The 26,113-nt window shown below is 36.7% G+C and overlaps 1 protein-coding gene across 2 annotated transcripts in view; it reads left to right on the forward strand.

Moving 5' to 3' along the window:
• MSRB3 (methionine sulfoxide reductase B3) overlaps positions 1-26,113 on the forward strand; it is a 191,553-nt gene that overhangs the window by 77,920 nt on the left and 87,520 nt on the right. For both annotated transcript variants that reach the window (XM_029204718.1, XM_029204719.1), the window contains exon 4: positions 416-493. In XM_029204718.1, coding sequence (XP_029060551.1) covers positions 416-493 — 78 coding nt within the window. The remainder of the gene's footprint in view (positions 1-415; positions 494-26,113) is intronic.

Consider the following 26,113-nt stretch of genomic DNA (forward strand, 5'->3'; position numbering starts at 1 on the left):
ACTCCTTCCACTGGAAGTGTTGGACCCTTCTGCATTTTCTGGTATATACTCTTGGACACTGTAGAGTAGCAGAAATCTTATGTAATAATGTTTTTTTTCTGTGAATCTGAACTACAGGCTTTTTTTTTTTTTTTAATAGGAAAAAAGTTTTCTAAGCATTACATAACTAGATGGCCTGATTTTTTAAAAAATTTAACCCACACTAGTTTGGAGTTGTTATATGCACATTTTATTATACAGATTTGAAATGTATTAGTAATGTTCAGATTTCCATATGTTTGGTCTGTTCTCATTTTAGGACAAAAAGCCCTTGAAAGTTTTCTTAGAAAAATGTATTTTAAGCAAATAAGTTCTATAAGAAATAATGCTAACTTGTTTAATTAAATTTTTTTATGCTCTGTTTATTGTGTATCAGTGCCTTCGAAGGAGAATATACACATCACAAAGATCCTGGAATATATAAATGTGTTGTTTGTGGAACTCCATTGTTCAAGTAAGTATGTTAAAAACCTATGGATATGGACAAATCACAGATGGCAACAAACTTGGTATTGTCTGTTCACATTAGAATCTTTCCATTACTAAATTTTATTTTTTCTAATTTTTCTATTTCCCTACCACCACCAAAACAAAAGTAATTATTGACTTTCATGATAAACTACCAGTTTGGTAGACTGGCTGATTTCTCATTGTTTGGATCTTTAAAATACCTAACGTTAACTTGTTCATCTTAGTAACCATGGTGCTTAGCAGAGCTATAAAAGAGATTTTGGTGAACGTAGAAATGTCTATGTATTTATTGATTTTTCTGTCATCAAGTGATGGCCCTAAATTTATTTATTTGACCATGATGGAAGTTCTCTGTGTACATCTTTCAGATTGAATAGTATCCACCAAGTTGATTATTCATACTTCTGCAATGAAGGGCAATAGCTGTATTGAAAATAAAATGGGAAATATAATAGATACTTATGCATATATAAGTAAATTACATACTCTGAGTTTTGCATTAATCCAGAATCTTTGTTTTATAGATCCCAATAGTTTACTATAAAACAGGCCAGTACATAGACTTTTTCAACAGAATAGTTAATTCAGACAGTGTATTCTGGAGATTATGGATCTTAATCAAGAAAGAAAGCTCTTTACTAAAAATTTATTTATGTAGGTGGAGAAAATCCTAGAAGCCCTGTACTTCCCATAGGGATGCTGATTTGGGGGAATAAAAAGAAAGAAACCTTAATTGAGAGTAAGTGTCATTTATTTAAAACAGAATTACAGACTTCTTAGGGGAAATGAACAAACAAGAATCTGATATGTGTAGCAAGTAAAACATACTTAACAACTCTCCACAAATGTTTCCTTCTGAAAACACTAGCATTTACAGATTTCCCAGAAATAACAGGAAACAGTAGTTTCCTTGAAAAAAAATTTTTTAAAGTTTAAAACCTTTCTTAACTTGCATAAACCTTATTGCACATTAGCGTTGGTTGCGAATCTGTTCTGAATTCTTACGTATTCTTTCTGTTAAAAAAACCAGCCCTTCAAATTGTCACCCATTTCCTCTCAGAAAACACACGTCTTTATATTTCAACACCTTTAGTTTGTGTCATTATAGTTGATATAACACTTAAGATAGTTGCTGAGCCATGTTAAACTTGTTAATATCCCAAATGGTAAAAATTGGCCACATCTCCTTTGCTTTTTGTTTAAGATTCTTCATTTCTTTCCCTATTATGTGATTCAGTAAAGTAGTGGATCTAAGGAAAACTTACTGTTTTAAATAAGAAACAGAACCACTGTAAATGAAGGATTTAACCCATGTGACATCTTGAGTCACAAATAGTAAAAGCAAGACCCTTGTCCAAACATAGGTGCTGCTGGGGTTCAGGATTTCATATTTGATGTGATATTGACTCTAAAGGAAACTTTAGCATTCTTGTAAGGAAAGCTTTTGTTTTCTAAGTTTTTAAGGAATATAGTTTAATATTTTTTATTCTATATTTTAAAAAAAAAAAGTGTGCTTCTCCATACTTGGTTTCTTGTCATTTCTAGGGGGAACAATATCCCTGCTTTGGCCTTAATTGTAGAATACAGTATTCTTTGTCCTGGTGCTGCTTTCTTAGTACTGGAGAACTTGTGCCCTGGGTGGCCACAGGGCATGGGGCCACAGGGCATGGACAGTTTTGAGGGAAGCAATTTTCTGGTCCTCAACCGCTATACAATACACTTTCCTGAAACTGCTGTCTGTGTCTGAGAGAGTCTGTAGTCAGCCACCTCTTCCTTCCAATCTCCTCTGTCATAGTCGCCCTTCTCCCACTTCACAAAAGATATCATACCTTCCACCCATCCCAAATATTACTATGACTTGTTGTCACAGGATAAAATCTTCAAGGCATCAAGCAAAAGGACAGTTCAGGAAGGCATTACTTCTGAAGGAGAGACCCATGAAAGCAAGGCCAAAAAAAAAAAAAAAAACAACTGAGAAATATTGAACTGGTAAAAAAGTATTGAAACAGTATTTCATCTTGGAAAGGCTCAGTCTGCCTGCCAGCTGTCTGCTTATCTGTCTCTCCATCTGTTGTCCGTCTATCCATTTCCTACCAGTCTTAAGTGAGATGTGTGTCATGAAAACATGTATCAACATATTTATTCAAAAATTTTAAATGAAAGTCTTTGTGTGTGTGTGTGTGTGTGTGTGTGTGTGTGTGTGTACAGGAAATAAGTCTGATTTACTTGATAGACAGGACGGTGAGGACTGCCTTTGCAACTTAGGTTATATGGTGGACTTCTCCCATTCATTAACTGATCTAGATATGTCACTCTAAGATTTTGACAGAAATATATTTTAAGCATGTCTATATACAGAACACCAGGTAATTTATCTTTTTTCAATTATTTAAATTTTTGATAAGAAATTTTAGCTGTCACTTTAAAATGTATGAGGAAGGGTGTATCAGTCAGCACCCAATATGGATACAGAAACCACACAGTAATTTGAACAGGAAAGTTTAATGTAGAGAATTACTGTGTGTGACAGAGGATTATGGTGATGAGGGATTGGCTAGTAAGAAGTAAATAGAAATTCTAAAGAAGACAAAGATAGCAAATATAGGAAGCTATCATGGCCTCTAGGGCTGAGATAGAGCCCAAGGAAGAGCTTTCCCTGCAACCCGCCCCCCGCCCAGGCTTTCTGGGGCTGATGGCACAGGAGTCACTGGGGCCATGATGTTGTAAATTTCTGGAAATCTGCCTTCTGGAATTTGCTAGAAACCTCCCCTCTGGGGTGCTGGGGAAAGCTCTTTGCTGGGAGGTGTCTCCCTGGGAGTGCTCCACTACAAAACTACCTGAGGGAAGTGCCAGGGGAGGCTGCTGACCACCAGGTGCTGCTCACTCCTGTGCCCTGAAGGCTGCACCTCGCTCCAGAGAAGCCAGGAGCCTGTCACCTGAGAAGCAGTGAAAAGGGCTGGGGGCTGGAGAGGCTGCGCATGCTAAGGAGTTGGGTGCTGGGGAAGCCGCCCACGTTGCAAGGGCCTGCAAATAGAGAATCTGCATGCACTGCGTGAGCCAGATGCTGGAAAAGCCACGGGCTCTGCAGGAGCCTGTTGAGAAAGCATACTGAAACCAGGAAGGAAGAACCTCTTTCTCCTGCAATCCTTCCCCTGTGCCCTCTACTGACAAGGTTTAATATCATGTTAGCTGACAAAGAAAAAAATATTTAAAGGTCCCAGATCCATTTTAGCAGAGCAGGCAAGGAAGATGGATTTAGAGGTGAGAGGCAATAAATAAATTGGTAACTGGCACAGAGTCTCTCTGTTTTGTTTTCAAAATTCTTTTAGGGGTTCGTGCGCAAAAGTTTGAAAACCACTCAGTAGTCTAGTGTATTAATGGCAGCACCATCAGACACCCTCTGGAGATAGCTGGTTTCGTACTTGAACACAAAGTGTAGGAAACAATTGAGGTGCGGGTGTGTATGTGTGTGTGTGTGTGTGTGTGTGTGAGTGTGAATGAGAAAGTGTGTGGAGTGTTTGTTTGTTAGAGAGGAGGGAGTGAGGTGGAAAAGACTACATAGAGGAACAATGTGAGAAATAACAGTGGGAGGGAAACAGATAAGAAATAAAAAGAAATAAGAAGGAAGTGCTGAGTTTAAAAATGCCCATCATTAGCGCTATGAAAAGGTTGTTTTCCCAACTGCTATTTCTGTTATCTTATTGACACTCTGTGTGTGTGTGCATGCGTGCAGCACTCACATATATGTATAATTCTCATCATTTACTTGACTGATATATATATGTATATATAATACTTCCTTACAAAAAAGACCATTCAAACTTGTACTCTACCCTAAATACACTCCCTCTCAACAATATACTGCTTTTTTTACTGCTTACCAAGTACAAGAACCTTATTCACAGGCTGCTTTATAAACCAAATGTGTAATTTATTCCATGGTTCACATTTTCTTTACATTCACAAATTCTACCAAGCTAGTTTATTTCTCATATAATACTACTGACTTTCAGTTAGTAAATTAACTGACAGAAGTAAGAATGTTCTCTCCTCTGGTTATTTGAACTTCTAAACTTTCATAAAATGAATTTGTTGAACATCAGATAAACCAGAAAAGGCATTGGTGAAACAATTTAATTCAGTAAGTATTTTTGACATCTTGTACTTTGCTCTGGCTGACCCTTTGCCAGGTGTTGTGAAACAAAATAAACTTATGAACTACTTTTTTCCTTAAGGTGCTTATAGTTTTGTTGGAGTGATAAGAAAAACACAATAAACAGTTACAAAGTGTGGAAAAATAACATTAAAGTCTATCTGAATATGACTGTTTGATATGCTTTCATAAGTAATAGGAATGTATACGACTGCATCAAAGTAGGGCCTGTTTTCATGGAGGAGAGGAGAACACACTTTACCAGGCAGAGAATATCTGATAGAGAATGCCATATGAGACGAGGAATTAGAGATAGGATCAAAACTGGAATTTTCAAGGACATAATTATGAGACTGGTCCAATAGGAGTGGGGAGGTAAGGTATGTTGGGAGGAATGGAGAAATGGCTAGAGGGTTAAAAAGGACCAAATAAGGAAGCCCTGGGATCCCAGAGAAGACACTTAAGTTTCTGCTTGAAATTCTTTAAGCCTTGGCATCCTTTCCTCCAGGAAGCCCTATCTGAAACTTCCGGGTTGAACTCTAGTGTCCTTCATCTCTGTTCCCATAGCACCTTGTATGCACTTCCATCATTGCATTTTCTGCTGTGTTCTGTAATTATCTGTTTATGTGCCTGTTTGTCCACTAACAAGTAAACTCCACAATTGCAAGGCCATGCCTTAGTCGTATTTATACCTCTAGTCCCTGGCATGTAATAATCACTAAATATTTGTTTGTTGATCAGATGCATGTCTGAACTTTGTGAGACAGGTTGTGGAGAGACTTTGAATAAGACAAAAGCATGATGAAAATGGGAATTAAGCTGTAACATTTCACCAGATAGATTTCTGGAGCTGAAAAGAGAAGGAAATAGGGCTTTTACAGCTTCAGTGGGAACTTTTTTCCTTGTTAGCTGATAAACCTCAATGTTATCCATGTGTGATCAGCTCCTGATAATTTTAAGACTTTCAAGAACCACATAGGATAGTTTTTATTTTCTGTACATTTACTAATAAGGCCTTGCACTGAATTAATAGCTCATTTTACACAGGTTCACTAATGAGGGTGATGATAATAATAATGGTAATAATAATAATAATCAAGAGCTAATACTTACATAGCACTTGCCTCTTGCCAGGCATGGTTCTAAGTGCTTTATATATATGAACTCCTTTAATCTTCACAACAACACATTTTATAGATGAAGAAACTGAGAGGATAATTGTCTTGTGAAAAACAGACAGTATACAAATGGATTTAAAATGGCAATACTCAAACTTTTAGAAAAGAATAAAGTTAAATAATTATAAGAAAATAAAGTTTTAATATTTTGTTTTGGTCACTCGAATCTGGTTATTTTACTCAGCATAATTGGAACAAATGGAACACACAGACACACAGACACACACACCTCAATTCCTTAAAAAATTTGCCTTTGTCATAGTAAATATTTAAGTTGACAGTTGAAGACCATTCCAGCCTAGGGAGGGCTGAACCAAAAGTAAATAGATCCATCATGGTAGATCATTAAGAAAAACTCAGCTTCAGGCTGGTTGTTATCCTTGGGGAAGTCCCTTGGAATCCTGACAGGAAGATGTAGCCAGTATTCAGGAAACCATCAGGCCATGCAACATCTGCAAAGTAGGGCAGCAGCTGGATTCATGGGCTGGATTCTAGTTATTAAAATTGGAATGTCCCTTTATTTTCACTATTAACCCCCCATTACATTTTCTCAAGTAGCTGTGTTTGAAATTTTTACCACTTTTTTTTTGAATTCTCTCCCTACTTTTCTGAGAAAATTGAGGCCACCTGACATGAGCTATCTTAAATGTCTTTCCTTCTACCTTGAAATTTCTTTGTATCTTCATTTTTATCAAACAATCAAAACAAGCACAGGCTAAAAGCAACTGGTGGAACCAGTTGAATATTAGCCCAGATGTGTGACCTCAAATTCATCACCTATAAAATGGGGAAAATAAAACCAAACAGGTGTAAGAACTAAATGCAGAAAAATGCCTAGTATATGGCAGGTATTCAACAATGTTAAGTTCAAGTGGGCCTGACCAAGTTTGGGGAACGTATCATACTATCACAGCAGCCTAAGAAGCTCCTTATAATGTGAGAAAGTGCAGGCTTTACTAGAGAGAGTCTGACTGTTAACAGTAGATGTTAGTGTGATGAGTCACTGCTCCAGCTGTGTTGCTACATTTCAAATGGGACTCTGCTGCAAAACTATTAACACATGCTGCATTTCACATGCGCCTCCTGTGCAGTTTTATTCCAGGCTACTAGAAAATTTAAGCCCTTTTTCAGCTCTTTAAGAACATAAGCCCTTTCACTGAAGAAATTCCAGTTCAATGCCACACACAATTTACTCAACTATACTGTTCCATTTACCACTAAAGGAGACTTTCAACATAAGCTTTTCCCCTTCTGGTATAGTGGGGTTTTTTTTTGTTTGTTTTGTTTTTGTGTGTGTGTGTGTGTTGGAGGTGGGCAGATGTGAAAGCAGGGAGGGGGAGGAGAAGGGGGAGGGAGAGATGGAGTTTTCCATCCTTACTTTCTATTCAAATCCTATTTTTCCAACCCTTTCCCTATCCACATGATAGTTACTCATAAACCATTCCAGTCACTATGGAATTCTACTAGGGAGAGTAACATGAACTTAACTTCAAGCTTTCTTTTTATGGAACACTAGCTGGAAATTGCTCATAATTCTAGCAAATGTTTCTTAACCTTTAACAAAGTACATTTAACTTGAATTTAAAAGAGCTGAATTGCCCTTCACCTCATTTTAAATCCATAAAAAAGTAAGCTTTCCAGTATAATGAAACCATTATGAAATGAACTAGATTTCTGAATAGTGACTTAAGCTTTTGTTATATCTAAATAACTCATATATTATTTTGAAGAGTGTACAAAATTGACTTCTCTCATTCCATTTACCTTCCTGTCTTGTCCCCACATACAGTGATTTATAGGAAAAGAATCTGTAACGTAGGGAGGTACTTTTCTGTCTTCATTTCATCTGAAAGCTCAGGGCGAGACAACAGCTAGATTGAAAGAAAAGTACTTCCTGGAGCTACTGGCAAAGATAGGGAGCGAAAAACATTGTTAGTGCCTGACTCATTAAACCATCAGAAAAAAGAAAAAAAAGAAAAACATAAATAGTATAAAAACATAGCATAAAATAAAGGAAGGAACAACTCCATTTTGAGAAACTGGAAAACTATAGTAAGGCATGATTCAAAGTTTAACAGTATGCAAAGATAATTATAACTGCATTTCCCTAAATAAAAACTATATACCCACATATAGAAAAATTGAAGCAATAACTACACATAAAATCCCTGGATAGTTGAAACTGGGTATATGAGTATTTGTGTATATATATGTGTGTGTTTTGGGGGAAGAAAAGTGGGGAAAGAGCAATCTTGCCTTGTATTTCCTAAACTACAATCCTAGTTCTTTAGTTAATTTTTCAGATGTAGACAGAAATAACTTAGATTTTTCTTAGTGAATTAGAATGGATAGAATAAATTAGGAAACAAAATAGGCAAATTTTTTTAAACTATAATTCATGTAAATTTATCTTGTTTGTATAAACGTGCATCAGAAAATCAATGAACATGTTATTCAAGTTCACAGACTTTGAAATTATTTAAAGACAGCTTATAAAAAATAATGTACAAGTTTTATCCTGTACTTCTGAGGCAGTCCACAAAGCTGCTCTTCTTATAAATGAATAATACTTTTTTCGAAACATGGTCATCAATGGAATAAGAATTGCATAAATTTTCACTCAGAGACATGTCTTCAATGGGTTTTATACATGGATAAGTGACCTAACACATTACATTATCAAAGAAAAGTGCAGAAGCCATCCAGAGTACCAAGTGGAAATAAAGTTTTGTAAAGTTCCAGCATGGACTTGCTGTATAACCATAAGCAAGTTACTTAAACATTCCATCTCATTTTTCTCATCTGTAAAATGGTGAGAATAACATCAACCTTTTCTAGCTCATAGCATTACTGTACCAAATGAAATAATCACACAAAGATGCTATTAAAGATACAAAGAACAAACAGCTCATACAGCTTAATACAAAAAGAAAACAACCCAATAAAAAAATGGGCATAAGATCTAGACATTTCTCCAAAGAAGACATACAGACGGCCAACAGGCACATGAAAAGATGCTCAATATCATTAATTATTAGAGAAACGCAAATCAAAACTTCAATGAGGTATCACCTCACACCTGTCAGAATGGCCATCGTCACAAAATCTACAAACAATAAATGCTGGAGAGGGCGTGGAGAAAAGGGAACCCTCCTACACTGTTGGTGGGAATGTAAATTGGCGCAACCACTATGGAAAACAGTATGGAGGTTCCTCAAAAAACTAATAATAGAGTTACCGCATGATCCTGCTATCCCACTCCTGGGCATATATCTGGACAGAACTATAATTAGAAAAGATACATGCACCCCAATGTTCACAGAAACACTATTTATGATAACCAAGACATGGAAGCAACCTAAATGTCCACTGAGAGATGAATGGATAAAGAAGATGTGGCACATATATACAATGGAATATTAGTCAGCCATAAAAAAGAATGAAATAATGCCATTTGCAGCAACATGGATGGACCTAGAGATTATTATATTAAGTGAAATAAGTCAGACAAAGATGAGTATCATATGATATCACTTATATGTGGAATCTAAAAAAACGATACAAATGAACTTATTTACAAAACAGAAACAGATTCACAGACATAGAAAACAAACTCATGCTTAACCAAAGGGGATAGTGGTGGAGGGAGATAAATTAGGAGTTTGGGATTAACATATTCACACTACTATATATAAAATAGATAAACAACAAGGACCTACGATATAGCACATTAAAAAATTATTGTCAATATCTTGTATTAATAACCTACAATGGAAAAGACTCTGAAAAAGAACAGATGTGTATATATATATGTGTGTGTGTGTGTGTGTGTGTGTGTGTATAACTGAATCACTTTGCCGTACACCTGAAACGAACACAACATTGTAAATTAACTCTACTTCAATTAAAAAATAGTTTAAAAGGATATAAAGATATAAGTATAAAGTAAGGTTTGTGAAAACTGTGCAGCTTTAAATAAATTTACATGGTAAAGTATAAGCAGCCGCAAATCTAAAATTAAGTTAGTTTCTGTCCAATAATTTTTTTAAAAGTTTAGTCTGGATTCTAAATTCCCCAAATAATGGAACTTAGATGAGTAACTGATAGTTTTAATACATTAGAAGCTAGAAACTTCTTGAGAGAACACATCACGGCAGAATTTTTGTAACCCACATCTGCACCCCGTGCAGGGGCGTAAACCTTTGCATATCCAGGCTACTTAATTATTTGTGAAATAAATGGTTTAATTCCAGTAAATCAAGAGTAACCGCAGAGTTGAATGATTCAAGTTGATACTGGAATGGTGGAAGTATAAATAAATACTTGGTTATGGAGTCTCTAAATTATTATCCCCTATCACACTTTCCAAAGTAGCTTCTATAGACCACCCATGGAATTTAATTTTAGTGGATGCTTATTTCAGCAATAGCATTGCTTGCAACTGCAAAGATACACTGATTTCAACTAAGGGAGAGATGGAAATGTCTATGGCTGGGATCTTTTACAAGGAAACATTGAAAAGAGCAAAAAAGTGAAAATAAACAGTGTCAGCTACCGAAAGCTGTATCAGAAGAAAAGTTCATAGTCAAACATGTTTATTAAATATAAGAAAGATTAAAAATAACTGAACTAAATAGTGACTCAAAATGCTAGAAAAATTACAGCAAGAACAACAAAATAAACTGGGATAAAATGGCCTCCTTTTTCCTCAAGGCATTTGCCAATTCTAGGCAAGGGAAGAAAGGTAAAGATTCCAGTCGATCGGAAGCAGAAGTGCCAGCAGACTAGGATTTCTCAGCTCCAGCACTATTGACATTTGGGCTGGATAATACTTGGTTGTAAGGGGCTGCCCTATGCATTGTAGGATGTTTAGTAGCATCCCTAACCTCTGTCCATTAGATAGCTCTGTCCACTAGATAGATCTCCCCTGCCCTGTCCCCCACCATTGTGACAAACAGAAATATTTCCAGGTATTATCAAATACCCCAGGGAGGGGGTAGAGGGGGGCCAAAATCACAATTGATCTAGACAGTCTACAAAACAATAATCAAGCTCTGATTTGTAGGGTTTACTGATTTCTATGGTACAAATACTTCCACCATAGGCTATTTCAAGATACAACTGTGACATTACTTAACATGGAATTGGGAAGAGATGTGTAGTGACACCATTATATAGCATTTCTGTAATTCAAATACAGCAGATATAAATCACAACAGTTAAATTTAGTTAAAAATTTAGACGTGAATTTTGAGTATTTATTACCTTTGTTTTTAATATAACTTATTTAATTATAAGTTTACATAATTTGTTTTTAATAATGTCTGTGTTTAGCAACTGGATCCCAAAGTTCCCAAAATTTTAACAGTAGGCTCTCTTGAACTTTGCACACCAACATAATGGAGACAAATCAAGGGTAGACCAAATTTATCAAAAACTGCAACCCAACCCCAAGTGAGCTCAGTCCCTGATTAGATTAAGGTAATCTTTCCCTCGTTCCCCTCCCCACTCCAGCTGCCTATCAGAGGATAGGATAAACCCTCTGTAGAAAAAGATTACATCATCATCATTCAGAGTCCAATTTTTCATAGACAATGTCTGGCATTCATTAAAAATTACCAGGCGTACCAAAGTAAAGGACCAAGGGAAATAAATTGACAAAAGAAACAGGTCTATAGATGGCCCAGATATCCAGATATTTAAGTCATCAGGCACAGACTTTAAAAATAACCGTGAGGGCTTCCCTGGTGGCGCAGTGGTTGAGAATCCGCCTGCCAATGCAGGGGACATGGGTTCAAGCGCTGGTCTGGGAAGATCCCACATGCTGTGGAGCAACTAAGCCCGTGCGCCTCAACTACTGAGCCTGCGCTCTCAAGCCTGGGAGCCACAACTGCTGAGCCCGAGTGCCACAACTACTGAAGCCCACTTGCCTAGAGCCCGTGCTCCGCAACAAGAGAAGCCACTGCGATGAGAAGCCTGTGCACCGCAATGAAGAGCAGCCCCCGCTCACCACAACTAGAGAGAGCCTGCATGCAACAACAAAGACTCAACGCAGCCAAAAATAAAATAAATAAATAAATTTATTTTTAAAAACCCCAAAAACAGTGATTAATATATTCAAGAAAATAGATGGCAAGATGGAGAATTTCACCACAGAACAGGAATCTATTGTAAAGAATAAAATAGTTCTAGGGCTGAAAATGCAATAACTGAAATATAAACACATGAGATGAATTTAATAGCATATTAGACATAGAAGAATGCAGGATTAATGAACAGAAAACAGGTCAGAAGAATAGATTCAGGCTGAAGTTAAGAGAGCCAAAAAAATGTAAGGTTATTGAAAAGATAATACAAGATACACAGTTTCAGGTTTAACATATTAGAGTCACAGAAAGAGAAGAAAAAGATAATAGGAAAGAAGCAACATTTGAAGATAGAATTTTCCCAAACTGAGGAAAAAACTCAAGTCACAGATTCAAAAAGTGCTACAAATCTGAAACAGGACGAATACAAATAAAACCACATCTAGGCACATCACAGGCAATCTGATGAAAATCAAAGGCAAAGAGAAAATATTAAAAGCACTTGAATAAATTAACTTGAAAAATAAAAAATTAGAATTAAGTAAATCCAAAATGTTGATCATAGAAAAGGCCATTTCTATCAATAAAGTGGACCATTTCTATCAAGTCTAGTCAAGAAAGAAAGGGAGAAAAAAAGAACATAGGTTCAAAACTAGGAATGAAAATGGGATAAAACCAAAGATATGGAGAAAAATATTTTAATGTAAGAGAATACCGTGTATAACCCTATTCTCACAAATTTAAAATCTCAGCATAATTTTCTAAAAATAAAATACAAAATCTGACTAAAGAAGAATTATAATTGAATTGATCAGTAACTCTAGAAGAAATTGAGAGTTATCACAAACTGGCTTAGACTTTTACAGAAAAAAAAAAAAATCATTATTCTTGTGCTATTACAAACTGTATCAATCACAGAAAATAGAAGAAAGTTTACCAACTTCTTTGACAAATGTAACATACCTCTAAAACCAAGATGTGACAAAGACATTACAAATGAAGGAAAACTATAGACCAATCTGATTTATGAAAGTAGATGTAAGGATCTTAAATAAAGTATTAGCAAAAGTAATATAACATTGACATATATACACTGATATGTATAAAATGGATAACTAATAAGAACCTGTTGTATAAAAAAATAAATAAAATTCTAAAATTAAAAAAAAGTAACGTAACACTGTGTTGAATAAGTAATATGCCATGGTAAAGTAGGGTTTATTTCAGGAATGTACAAATAGTTCAGTACTGGGACATCTTTGGAAAAATATGATCATTTTAGTATATTCCCAGAAGAGATTTTATAAAAATTCAAAGTACATTCTTTAATTAAAAAAAACTCGTAGTGAAATACGATTAGAAGGAAATACTATGTTTTATCAAATCTAAGAAGCCCTTAATCAAAGGATTTATTACTTCAAGTAACACTAAGAAAAGAAAAAAACCTGCGAAGTAAATTGTAAAATGTTTATCACAGATGCATCCAGGTTTCAGAGATGTTAACATGTTTGAAATAAAAAGTGCCCAATAGAATCAATGAAATACATACTATAAATAGTGCTGGGGCAACCAGCAAAGTATTTAAAAACTAAATTTAGATCCCACCCTCAATATCTTACAACCCAGTGCCTTATACTCCAGTAAAGTCTAGGTTAAATAAAAAATTTAAATATTAACATTAAGATCATACAAGTCCTAGAGGACAATATAAGTGGGAACTTTGTATAACATTGGGGTGAGGTAAGCCTTTCTAAACAAGATTCCCAAAGAAGAAATCAAAAAGAAAAGATATATTAGGTTGGACCACCTAAATATTTTACATTTCCATAGATCAAAACACTATTTTAAAAACTGGTAAACAAACGAACTGGCAAAATATATATGCAATTCATGTGACAGACAGACAATATTCAAATCAACTGAGAAAGACAAACATTGGAAAAATGGGCAGAAGATATAAACAGATACTTTTCAAAATAAGAAATGTAGATAATAAGCATAGGGGAAAATTATCCACCGGTTAGTAATAAAAAGCCGAAGTAAAAGGAGGAATAGTTATTTATGTATCAAATTAGCGAACATTTCCAATATCATCAAATCCAGTGTTGGTTGAGGTCTGGGAAATTAGCACTGCTGGGTAGAGGGTGAATTGGTAGTAACCTTCTGGACAGTTTAATAAGCTATGTCAAAAGTCTTAGAAATCTGTATGCCATTAATCTAGCAAATACACTTCTAAGAATTTATGCTAAAAAGTCATGTTTATGCATAAAGATAAAGCCACAAGAATGCTTTTAATCACTCTTTTTATGATAGCAAAAAAATAATTTAAATATCCAAAATAGAGGTCTAGTTAAATAAACTAGTGAAAATATACATGGCATTTCAAATAATATTGCAAAAGAATATTTAGTGATCTGGAAAGCAATTTAAAACAAATTTAAAAGTTTACAAAACAATAATTATATATGACCCTGTATTTGTAAAATACATGTATTTCCACATATATGAAAACAGTTTAGAAGGTTATGTACCATATGTTAACAGTAGTTATCTCTGGGTGGTTGGATTGTAGGTGACTTTTTTTTCTTATCTATCCTTCTAATTTTTTTTTAAAAGATGAACAGGTATTTTGGGGGGTAATAAGAAAAATATTTAATATTAGTATTACCTTTACTCAATGTTACAAACACTAAACTATTTATTTATTTATTTCTATCTCTTGAACATGGGTTTGGTGATTTTTGTTCTTTTTTTTAATCTTTCTTTTTCTTTTTTAAAATTTTTATTGGAGTATAGTTGATTTACAATGTTGTGTTCATTTCTGCTGTACAGCAAAGAGAATCAGTTATGCATATACATATATCCGCTCTTTTTAGATTCTTTTCCCATATAAGTCATTACTGAGTATTGAGTAGAGTTCCCTGTGCTATACAGTAGGGCCCTATTAATTATCTTTTTACCACCAAATTTACCTTTTCCCAGTGATAATTTGAAAGAATGAAATGGAATGTAATTCCACATTATGTAATTCTGTCCATTTAATAATCTATTCACACCTCAAGTAGCTACTTTACCCACTGCCTTCTAAGTTGTTGCTTCTTTTTTTTTTTTTTTTTTCCTATTTTATCCCTAAGTGACCTGTAATGGTGATGATAACCCAGGGAAGGCAGCCACTGAGAGCTTAGACTTAGCTCTAACCTTCTATTCACCTACCTTCTCTTGGCCTCCAGTTCAAGCATCATTTCAAATTTTATTCCTCCTCGTGACTGTCTTCTGTCTTCCTATAGTCCTCACATAGCCCTATTCCCAGACATCTGGACGTAATTGAAGGATGGGACCCCAAAGTCAGAAAGTTTTTATTTATTTCCAAACAGACTTATTTTAATAAACTGTTTATCATGTTTGAATTAGGGATTAAAAAAAAAGCATTGAATGAAGACTTACCATGTACCAAGCATTATGCTAAGCACTTTAAAGAAAATTATCTCCTTTATTCTTTGTAACCTAAATAGAAAATCAAAGTTCACAAAGGACATGTAATTTAGTCAAGGTAACAATGGCAGTCAGAGATGGAGCTAGGACCCAAATTCAGGGCTGCCTGACCCCAAAGGCACCCCTCCTTAGCTCCTGTATTATGTTATAATTCCTCCCCGATTCTAGTTGATTGTTCTTTTTGCTTAGTAATTCACCATCTGGTAGCCATCACACGCTGGTGTTAATTGGTGCTAATTTTCTGATGATGGCCAAGTGACTATACTTGGATTTTAAAGTGGAGAAAGCTATGATTAAGGTGTGGGACATGAGGTTAAAGTCACCACTTTCCCCACTTACTGTGTGTGATTTTGAATAAGCTACTTAACCTCTATGAGCTTTAATTTCCTCATTTGTAAGATGAGGATAATACCCATGTCACAAGAACTTTTGAGGGAATTAACCAGATAATGTTGAAATGTTTTGTAAGTGGAAAAAACACTCTGTAAATTTGGAACATTGATTCTAAAACAGTGTAAGGATTGGCATAAATTGCAGTTTTCAGAGCTAAAGTTCAGTAGAGAAAGGGAGGCATGCCACTTATTTAGAACAGAGACCAGAGGTCTTTTAGGTAAGTAACACTTTAAAATTCTGGAAGTTATATCTGTTTGCTGCGTGATTCACATTCTAGTGGTTATTGCAGATTGGTGTTGATCATAACAAGTAGCAATTTGCTGCAGGGGATGGAAGAGGGAGGAGATGATTTTGCTTGTCCAGCATAAAGGCAGATCTAGAGAAACCCAGGAGACAATAGATAACTGACAGTCCTACTCTCTGACAAGTTGGCTCGACTATATCCTGAGTGCTCTGCGGTTCAGTATAAAACCCTTGCTTTAAAAGGTTTACAGGCAAAATGGACCACATTCAACAAAGAGCAACTGATGGTTAGGAGACTCAAAATGATGTAACTTGAAGAGATGAGGGAAGAGAACTGAAAATGCTTAGTTTAGGCAGAAAAGAGTCATGGAACCTTCATGGTCTACTTTAGCAGTTTGCAAATCTGGCTGTCTGTTAGAATCACAGACCCCAAGCCTCTCCCCCTCAAAATTCTGATATAGCAAGGCTGTGGTGGAGCCCAGAATTTTTTTTTTTTTTTAAAGCTCTCCTCTAATTCTTATGATTGGTTACCATGAGTCTAGATGAGGCTTAAGGAAGATTTGCGTTAGGGTGATGTCAATAGGATGATGTAAGGGAGGGGAAAAAAAACTACAGACGACAGACAGTAGGAGCTGAAAAGATTTATCAACTGTCAGAATACGAGATTGGTGAAAAAGCTGTTACTAGAGATTAATTTGATGTTTAACACCTGGCTTGGGAGGAAAGGTGATGAATTCAGTTTTGGAAGCCTGATAGATTTCAGGTTTTAACCTAAAATTTCAGGTACATCAGTATTCCCCAAAGTATGTGCTATGGAGTATTTGTTTCATCAGAATACTACTCCTACATTATAGTAGCTCCACAACGTGTTAATATGTCTTCCATGAAAAAATAAAATAAGAGTTCTATTGATGAATGAAACAAGATTGCTTATTGGGAAACACTGAGTAAAAATGAGTCAAATGGTTGCTTCATCATAAAAATCAAGGAGTGCACAATTCACTAATGTTCATTGTAGAGCTTCAGGAGTAGAATGTTGTAGGTAGCATTTCCGAAAGTTTTTGACCACAATATCTTTTCTTAACTGAGGAACATACTGTGAGGTTAACGTTACTGATAACACACATCGGGAAATGCCAAAGTAGGCAGGAAGATATTTAAATTTAGTATGAAGGCCAAGGTTGGATGTATAGATATCATGGATAGGATGAACTAGGCTATGAAGTGATGCCGAGACTCAGAAGAATAAGAACCAGTCATTGGGTTTGGCAATGTTAGAGAATAATTTTGGTGGAAGTAGTAGTGAAAACAAGATTGTGGAGATTTTAGGATACAATCTCATGTTTTCAAACCACAGGCTGAAGTGGAGATAATGTGACAAAATATTTGAAGTTGGAATAATCCCAGAAAACACAGTCATCATAGTTGTGTCATTATAGTTAAAATAGGAATTTGAGGCTAACCCCTTATGACTGGATGGAAAACAAACTCAAGGGAAATTTTTTTTTTTTTATAAATTGAAGAAAGTTGTAAAGAGGGATATATTTAAGGTATTAGAAATGAGGGAAAGAGATTTAAAGAACAGGTAGAATAAACTGTAGAAAAGATTAACTTTTCTCCTTACCTTTCTGGGCGATAGGTAAAATAAATTTCTTCAGATTAATAATTGTCCATCTACGAGATACGTTTTTAATGTGCAGTTTTTTGATCAGCTAGGCTCTTTGCTTGTGTGTAAGTGTTAAGGATGCTTGCTGTGAAGTAGGAGTTCCATACGTGGCAGCTCTTATTCGTTGCTGTTGTTTCCACTCTTTGAACACTTAATGCATTGTGCCACTACCAGTGAGTAGACAAAGGAAAGGAGAGTCTAAGTCAAAACAGGTAACTATATTTGACTTATCATTCCTATATTTCATGATCATGGATTAGCTGGCTGTAACCTATGATTCCTTCTGCTATTTATATATATATATTTATTAATTAATTAATTTATTTGGTTGCCTCGGGTCTTAGTTGCTGTACGTGGGATCTTCGTTGCAGTGCATTGGCTTCTCTAGTCGCGGTGTGTGGGCTCCATAGTTGCGGCTTGCAGGCTTAGTTGCTGTGCAGCATGTGGGATCTTAGTTCCCCGGCCGGGGATCGAACCTGCGCCCCGTGCGTTGGAAGGCAGATTCTTAACCACTGGACCACCAAGGAAGTCCCTGCTCTTTATATTTTGTCTTTATTATCTTGCATTGTACTTGGAACAAACTATACTTTTGTTCATTTGTGTCTTGATTTTTTTTTTTTTTTTTTTGGCTGTATGCGGGCCTCTCACTGCTGTGGCCTCTCCCGCTGTGGAGCACAGGCTCCAGACGCACAGGCTCAGCGGCCATGGCCCACGGGCCCAGCCACTCTGCGGCATGTGGGATCCTCCCAGACCGGGGCACGAACCCGCGTCCCCTGCATCGGCAGGTGGACTCCCAACCACTGCGCCACCAGGGAAGCCCTTGATTTGTTTTTTTAGTGTTCATTCTAGTTGCAATTTTTTTACCGTAAGGAAAGTTGGCCCTATGCTGATGGAGATTGCACGTTTTACTTCTATGTGCTCACTTAAGTATCTAGTGTTAATGGCTGTTGCATGACTCATAGTCTACATAAGCATAAATTAACTCCAGTACCTCTGTGGTGTGCCCTTTTTGAGATTGCTCTGGAAGACCACCCAGAAGGTAGAATTTACACAAACTGCAAAGGCCCATTCAACTTAAACTGAGCGGCACTGACCAAATTACACCCTCATCCTTCAGTATGAACCAGCTACCCATTTGCTCCTGATTGAGGTTCAAACTGTTGATCTTTAACTATAAAGGGCTTTATGGGCTGAATTATGGCTACTTTAAACAAGACCTCTTCCTTAAAATAGAGTGCTTTGCAGGTAGTGAGCTCTCCATAAATGCTCTTGACTATGACTTAATGAAAGTTCAGATCTTCTAGTGAACTGTTCATGGTTTCCAGATTTGAAGGAAAGCGTCTTGATATTGAATCTTTGTCTTTCGTATTATTTTTGCTTGGAGGTTTAGTGGAGTGTAAATTTACTGACCACAAAAGACACATCTTTTTAGTGATGAATCTTTTTAATTTGCTAGCCTAGTCTGAGTAAACCATGAAATCTATGGTTTTATCATTTGATTCATGTGGCCAGAAACAATAGCTGTGTAATCGAATGTTTTTAATAAGTTCACCAAGAAAGTGGCAAATGTATCATTTTTTGCTCTGGGACTGGATCTTTTCTGACAAATTTTTCACTTCTTTTGTACTTAGTTCAGTGCTTCCCACAAACAACTTTATAGCAGTGTTGCACAACAATCTGTGACGGGAATTTTTTTACTTCTTTATTGGGCAGAAACTTATTTTGGAAATAACGAATAGATACAAATTTAAATCATTAGAAAGGTGGGATGCCTTGTTATTTTAAATAGGAGAAATATTCTTTGTTTTAAGGGATGCCATCCAGGTCAGTAGTTCTCAAGATCATCTGGAGAATTTAAGAGTACAGATTTCCAGACTAATCTGTGCTTTTGAAAAGCTTGATATAATCATACATCTTCCAGACTCATTGATTTGGGCCTACGGAACCAGTGATTTAATATGAATTTTTGTCCCCAAATTAGGTCAAGAGACATTTTGTATCATCTCTTTTTAAGGCAGTTATATACTTTTCTATTATAAATCATGCTTTTAGTATCTTCAAGATTAAAAAAATACAATAAAATTATACTAATCTGAGATCCTGTGTAGGACCATACAGCTTGAAACTTTCTTATTGATCCTAGCAGCTCACAAGAATAAATCAGGAATTAGCAAGAAATAGTGGTAGCAGAATGACTCAGAAGCAGCAAAATCTACTCTTCTCTCATTTCCCCCCATATACTTAGTAAAGGTACTATTTTTTAAAAATTAATTAATTAATTTTTTGGCTGCATTGGGTCTTTGTTGCTGTGCGCAGACTTTCTCTAGTTGCGGCGAGCAGTGGCTACTCTTCTTTGCGGTGCGCGGGCTTCTCATAGCAGTGGCTTCTCTTGTTGCAGAGCACGGGCTCTAGGCGCACAGGCTTCATTAGTTGTGGCACTCGGGCTTCAGTAGTTATGGCTCGCGGGCTCTAGAGTGCAGGCTCAGTAGTTGTGGCGCACAGGCTTAGTTGCTCCATGCCACGTGGGATCTTCCCGGACCAGGGATCAAACCCATGTCCCCTGCACTGGCAGGCAGATTCTTAACCACTGCACCACCAAGGAGGCCCTACAATGGCTTTTAAAGTTGTGATCTGGCCCTTGTCTACTTCTCTGACTTTCTGTCTTACTGTTCTCTCTTTTATTCACTTCTTTCTAGATCCAGTCTTCTTCTCCCCTTCCTCTTTCTCTCCCCCTCCTTCTCCTTCTTCTTCTTCATGCCAAGCTTGGTTGTTTTTCTTTTTCTTTTTGTGGTATGCGGGCCTCTCACTGTTGTGGCCTCTCCCGTTGTGGAGCACAGGTTCCGGACGCGCAGGCTCAGCAGCCATGGCTCACGGGCCCAGCCGCTCCGCGGCATGTGGGATCTTCCCGGTCCGGAGCACGAACCCGTGTCCCCTGCATCAGCAGTCGGACTCTCAACCACTGCACCACCAGGGAAGCCCTCAAGCTTGGGTTTTTGCATTGGTCCTTTCCTTTGGAATCTCCACCAAAAATTCCATTTTGCACCCCCATTGTATGTGGGCTCCTTGTCATTCTTTAGGTGTCAGCTGAAATGTCATCTCCTTCTAAAGCATATCCCTGACCACTTTATTTAAAATAGCTCCCCCGGGGCTTCCCTGGTGGCACAGTGGTTAAGAATCTGCCTGCCAATGCAGGGAACACGGGTTTTGAGCCCTGGTCCGGGAAGATCCCACATGCCGCAGAGCAACTAAACCAGTGCGCCACAACTACTGAGCCCGCATACCACGACTGCTGAAGCCCGTGTGCCTAGAGCCCGTGCTCCGCAACAAGAGAAGCCACCGCAATGAGAAGCCCACGTGCTGCAGTGAAAAGTAGCGTTCTTTCACGTGTTTGTTGGCAATCTGTATATCTTCTTTGGAGAAATGTCTATTTAGGTCTTCTGCCCATTTTTGGATTGGGTTGTTTGTTTTTTTTATATTGAGCTGCATGAACTGCTTGTATATTTTGGAGATTAATCTTTGTCAGTTGCTTCATTGGCAAATATTTTCTCCCATTCTGAGGGTTGTCTTTTCATCTTGTTTATGGTTTCCTTCGCTGTGCAAAAGCTTTCAAGTTTCATTAGGTCCCATTTGTTTATTTTTGTTTTTATTTCCATTTCTCTAGGAGGTGGGTCAAAAAGGATCTTGCTGTGATTTATGTCACAGAGTGTTCTGCCTATGTTTTCCTCTAAGAGTTTGATAGTGTCTGGCCTTACATTTAGGTCTTTAATCCACTTTGAGTTTACTTTTGTGTATGGTGTTAGGGAGTGTTCTAATTTCATTCTTTTACATGTAGCTGTCCAGTTTTCCAGCACCACTTATTGAAGAAGGCTGTCTTTGCTCCATTGTATATTCTTACCTCCTTTATCAAAAATAAGGTAGCCATTTGTGCGTGGGTTTATCTCTGGACTTTCTATCCTGTTCCATTTACCTATATTTCTGTTTTTGTGCCAGTACCATACTGTCTTGATTACTGTAGCTTTGTAGTATAGCCTGAAGTCAGGGAGCCTGATTCCTCCAGCTCCGGTTTTTGTTCTCAAGATTGCTTTGGCTATTCGGGGTCTTTTGTGTTTCCATACAAATTGTGAAATTTTTTGTTCTAGTTCTGTGAAAAATGCCAGTGGTAGTTTGATAAGGATTGCATTGAATCTGTAGACTGCTTTGGGTAGTAGAGTCATTTTCACAATGTTGATTCTTCCAATCCAAAAACATGGTATATCTCTCCATCTGTTTGTATCATCTTTAATTTCTTTCATCAGTGTCTTATAGCTTTCTGTATACAGGTCTTTTGTCTCCTTGGGTCGGTTTATTCCTAGGTATTTTATTCTTTTTGTTGCAGTGATAAACGGGAGTGTTTCCTTAATTTCTCTTTCAGATTTTTCATCATAAGTGTATAGGAATGCAAGAGATTTCTGTGCATTAATTTTGTATCCTGCTACTTTACCAAATTCATTGATTAGCTCTAGTAGTTTTCTGGTAGCATCTTTAGGATTCTCTTATGTTTAGTATCATGTCATCTGCAAACAGTGACAGCTTTACTTCTTCTTTTCTGATTTGGATTCCTTTTATTTCTTTTTCTTCTCTGATTGCTGTGGCTAAAACTTCCAAAACTATGTTGAATAATAGTGGTGAGAGTGGACAACCTTGTCCTGTTCCTGATCTTAGAGGAAATGCTTTCAGTTTTTCACCATTGAGAATGATGTGGGCTGTGAGTTTGTCATATATGGCCTTTATTATGTTGAGTTAAGTTCCCTCAATGCCTACTTTCTGGAGGGTTTTTACCACAAATGGGTGTTGAATTTTGTCGAAAGCTTTTTCTGCATCTACTGAGATGATCATATGGTTTTTCTCCTTCAATTTGTTAATATGTTTTTTCACATTGATTGATTTGAGTATATTGAAGAATCCTTGCATTCCTCATTCTTTTTCTGATTACAACCTAGAGTAGAAATGAAAATTTCCAGGCAAAATAAGTAAAGAAATATTATATGTCAAACTGATGTAGAGCAGTAAATGTTACTACCTCCCAAGTCTGCCTCATCCCCCAGAGAGCATGTGACAAGTATGTATATAACATCAGTGTTAAAGGACCAAGCAAAACCATTCGAAACATTTTCCCACAGCAGTATGAAGATACAAAGAGCCCATTGATCACAGTCTTATGCTGTGCCAGCTGGTGGTCTCTACTAATTTGCAGAAGCAGCTGCCCAATGGTCAAAATGCAGGTAAAGCACTTTGGCAGAATATGGTTAAAAATATTAAGGGAGGATAGAGAAATCAAACATATTTTGTACCTAAAATGGGTTAAAGTGTATGAAAGCTGTAGACATTTTTATTTCCAGCTAATTTCTAGGTTTTTGGCTTTTATTGGAGGTCTGAGGTTGCTAAATATCTGACTGAAGAAGAAATGATATGTAGAAGTTTGCTAGGGCTGCCATAACAAAGTACCATAGACAGTGTCTTAAACAACAGAAATTTATTGTCTCACAGTTCTGGAGGCTGGAAGTCTGAGATCAAGGTGTCAGAAGGTTGGGTTCTTCTGAGGCCTCTCTCCTTGACTTGTGGATGGCTGTCCTCTCTCTGTGTCCTCACACGGTCTTCCCTCTGTGTGTGTCTGTGTCCTAATTTCCTTTTCTCAAAAGAACGCCAGTCATATTGGATTAGGGCCCACTTGAATGACTTCATTTTAACTTAATTACTTCTTTAAAAACCTTATTCCCAAATACAGTCACATTCTGAGTTACTAGGGTTTACAACTTCAGCATATGAAGTTTGGGAGGACACAGTTCAACTCCTAACGTGAAAGTGTACTCTATTCTCCTTAACCCTGTTTTCTTTAGTGTTTTGAATTTATTCTCAATAGCTAAAGAATCTTTACTTTAAAAGCTTTATTCTCTGTAAGAGTTATATACACAAGAAACAGTTAAATTATTTTAAAGGAAACATATGATTAAGTACTATAAATCATACAGACAGGAAATGATATTGAAATTCAAAGAAGGCAGTTATCAATATGGCCTAGAGAAAACTGTAGAACCTGGAGAGCCAAAAATGGTCTTAACAATGACCTATTTTTTTAGTCTTATTTATCTGTAGGTTCAAGTTCTACAGATGCCAATTTTTATCATGTCATATTCACTTTTCCTCTGCTCTCTCCTTTCCCCTTTTCCTTTTCTTTATTCTTGGGAACTGTAGAAAAATTTAGATAGCTTACCTCTCCGTGGGGTAGGCTGTATGGAGCAGCATTGATTTATTTCTAATGTCTAATTTTACTAATGAGAAAAATGCAGCTCACAAGTTAAATGACTTGTCCTGGTTGCTGAACTGGAATCCAGGTCTCCTGTTTCTTATTCCAGTAAGCTCTCAAGTGCACTGTGCAACTATTTTAGTTAGAGAATGTTTTGTGTTTTAAGGACAAATAAGACAGCTTTTCTGTATTGTGTAATTGGATCATTTATATTATTTTCCATTAGCATTCCCTCTTAAATATTTCCAGTTTCTTCAGTTATTTTTATTGCTGTTCCCTCATTTTTTCCTGCATGGTTTTTGATACTCATATTAAAATTGAACCCCAAGTAAGATATCAGAGTAATACATTCTTTCTTTTTATAATATAGCAGTATTTTTTTTACTTGCTAAAATATTGCTACTTGTACTTGTAGCCATAAACTTTATTTAATATTATTGCTTAGATAAAACCTACCTTTTATTCAGCTTCTAATATATGCCAGGACCTGACCTACACATTTTACAGTATCATCTCACTTAACCTACACAAAACTTTTAAAAGGAAAACATTACTCCCATTCTGTAGATAGTGAAACTAAGATGTAGAGTGTAATGAACTTCTGTAAAATCACACAGGGTAGAAAGTGGAAGACCTGGGACTGGGCTCTAGTCTGTCCGTCTCTATTGGCTCAGTCTTAAGTGCTTCATAGACTACATCACTGCTGCATAAAGTCTCTAACTTATCAGGGTGGCAGTGATCCCAGTGAAAGTGCTAGGGCCTGGTTAAAAGGAGAAATAAAAACAGTACCAGTGGAAGCAGAACTGTGTCACGGGGAGCAGGAATTTATACAGGCATGTTATCTGCAGTACATTACGGTGCTCAGTGAAAGACACTGTCGATAAATGAAGAAGAATTGTAGCTGTGTCCTGGTAACTGAGCTTGAAGATTCTCATTGACAGGCTCACGTAAGAGATCTTCAAGCAACTTAGGAGGGACTTTGCTGCTGTTCTGCTAATGATTATCATCTTGACTTCTAAATTTCTGGTTTTTTAATTTATATTTTTCAGTTAAAAAAATTAAGCATGCAGTTAATGGGTATCTTTTATTTGTATCTTTTCTTCATTTTTAGTTCTGGTAGCTAACATGTCTTTAAACATTTAAATTCATTTTGTTTTCTTTCTGCATATTTTTCTGTCTTTTGTATTTATAGCATCATTGTTATCAAAATATAACATAGAGGCCTAAGTTTTAAACACAATAAGTAGATAGTTCATAACCTAGTACTGCTATGGTAACAATATCAGTTTAGAATATGTTGGTTTAAAAGTAACAGAAATACCCAAGTGAGTGTGGCCTAACAATGCTAGACTTGACTTTCTAACTCAGCGGGAATTCTAGAGAAAGGCTGTTCTGGAATTGGAATGAAATTAGGGTTCCGGGTTGGCATTTCTGCTATTTTCTTGGCCTTCTCCTCATAGTTACAAGATTGCTACAGCAGTTCTAAGTATTCTTACGTAATAACTTTAAAGGCAGGAAACAGGGAGAGTGTAAGAAAAGGGCCTTCTCCCTAAATCACCCCTGTCCTTTTCATGAGGAAAAACCTTCCCAAAAAGTACCCCCAGCAGACTTCCCTGTACCTCTCACTGCTCAGAGCGGGGTCCCATCCCTGTCCTTGAACCAGTCACTGACAAAGGAGATTAGGATTGCCACAGATGGCTTAGCCTAATAATGATTCATTCCTAGGGTGGACACATTTTTCCGCACCCTTCAAAAATTGCAATTCTGTTATCAGAGAAAAGGGAGACTGGCCATTACATACACAACAGATAGTGTCTGCCACAATTAGTGAACTCTTTTAGTATGATCAAATAACTACGTGAACAAACGTAGAGGTACAACTCTGATGAGTGCAAAGGAGTGACTGGTGCTATAAGAGTATAAACTCAAGGGATTTAATCTAGTCTGGCTACTCTTCTTCAAAGAACTGATAATTAAGCTAATAATGGAGAAAGTTTTAGAAGTTAAGTAGGCAAAAGGGTTAAGGGATACTGGAGTGGGTGAGGGGGAGGAAGAGAGAGCATTCCAAGGAGAGGAAGTGTATTATGTTTATGTAACTGAAAGAAGGTG

Source organism: Monodon monoceros, unplaced genomic scaffold (assembly GCF_005190385.1).
Source record: "Monodon monoceros isolate NGI ecotype Baffin Bay Population unplaced genomic scaffold, NGI_Narwhal_1 Super_Scaffold_6, whole genome shotgun sequence".
Taxonomy (NCBI): domain Eukaryota; kingdom Metazoa; phylum Chordata; class Mammalia; order Artiodactyla; family Monodontidae; genus Monodon; species Monodon monoceros.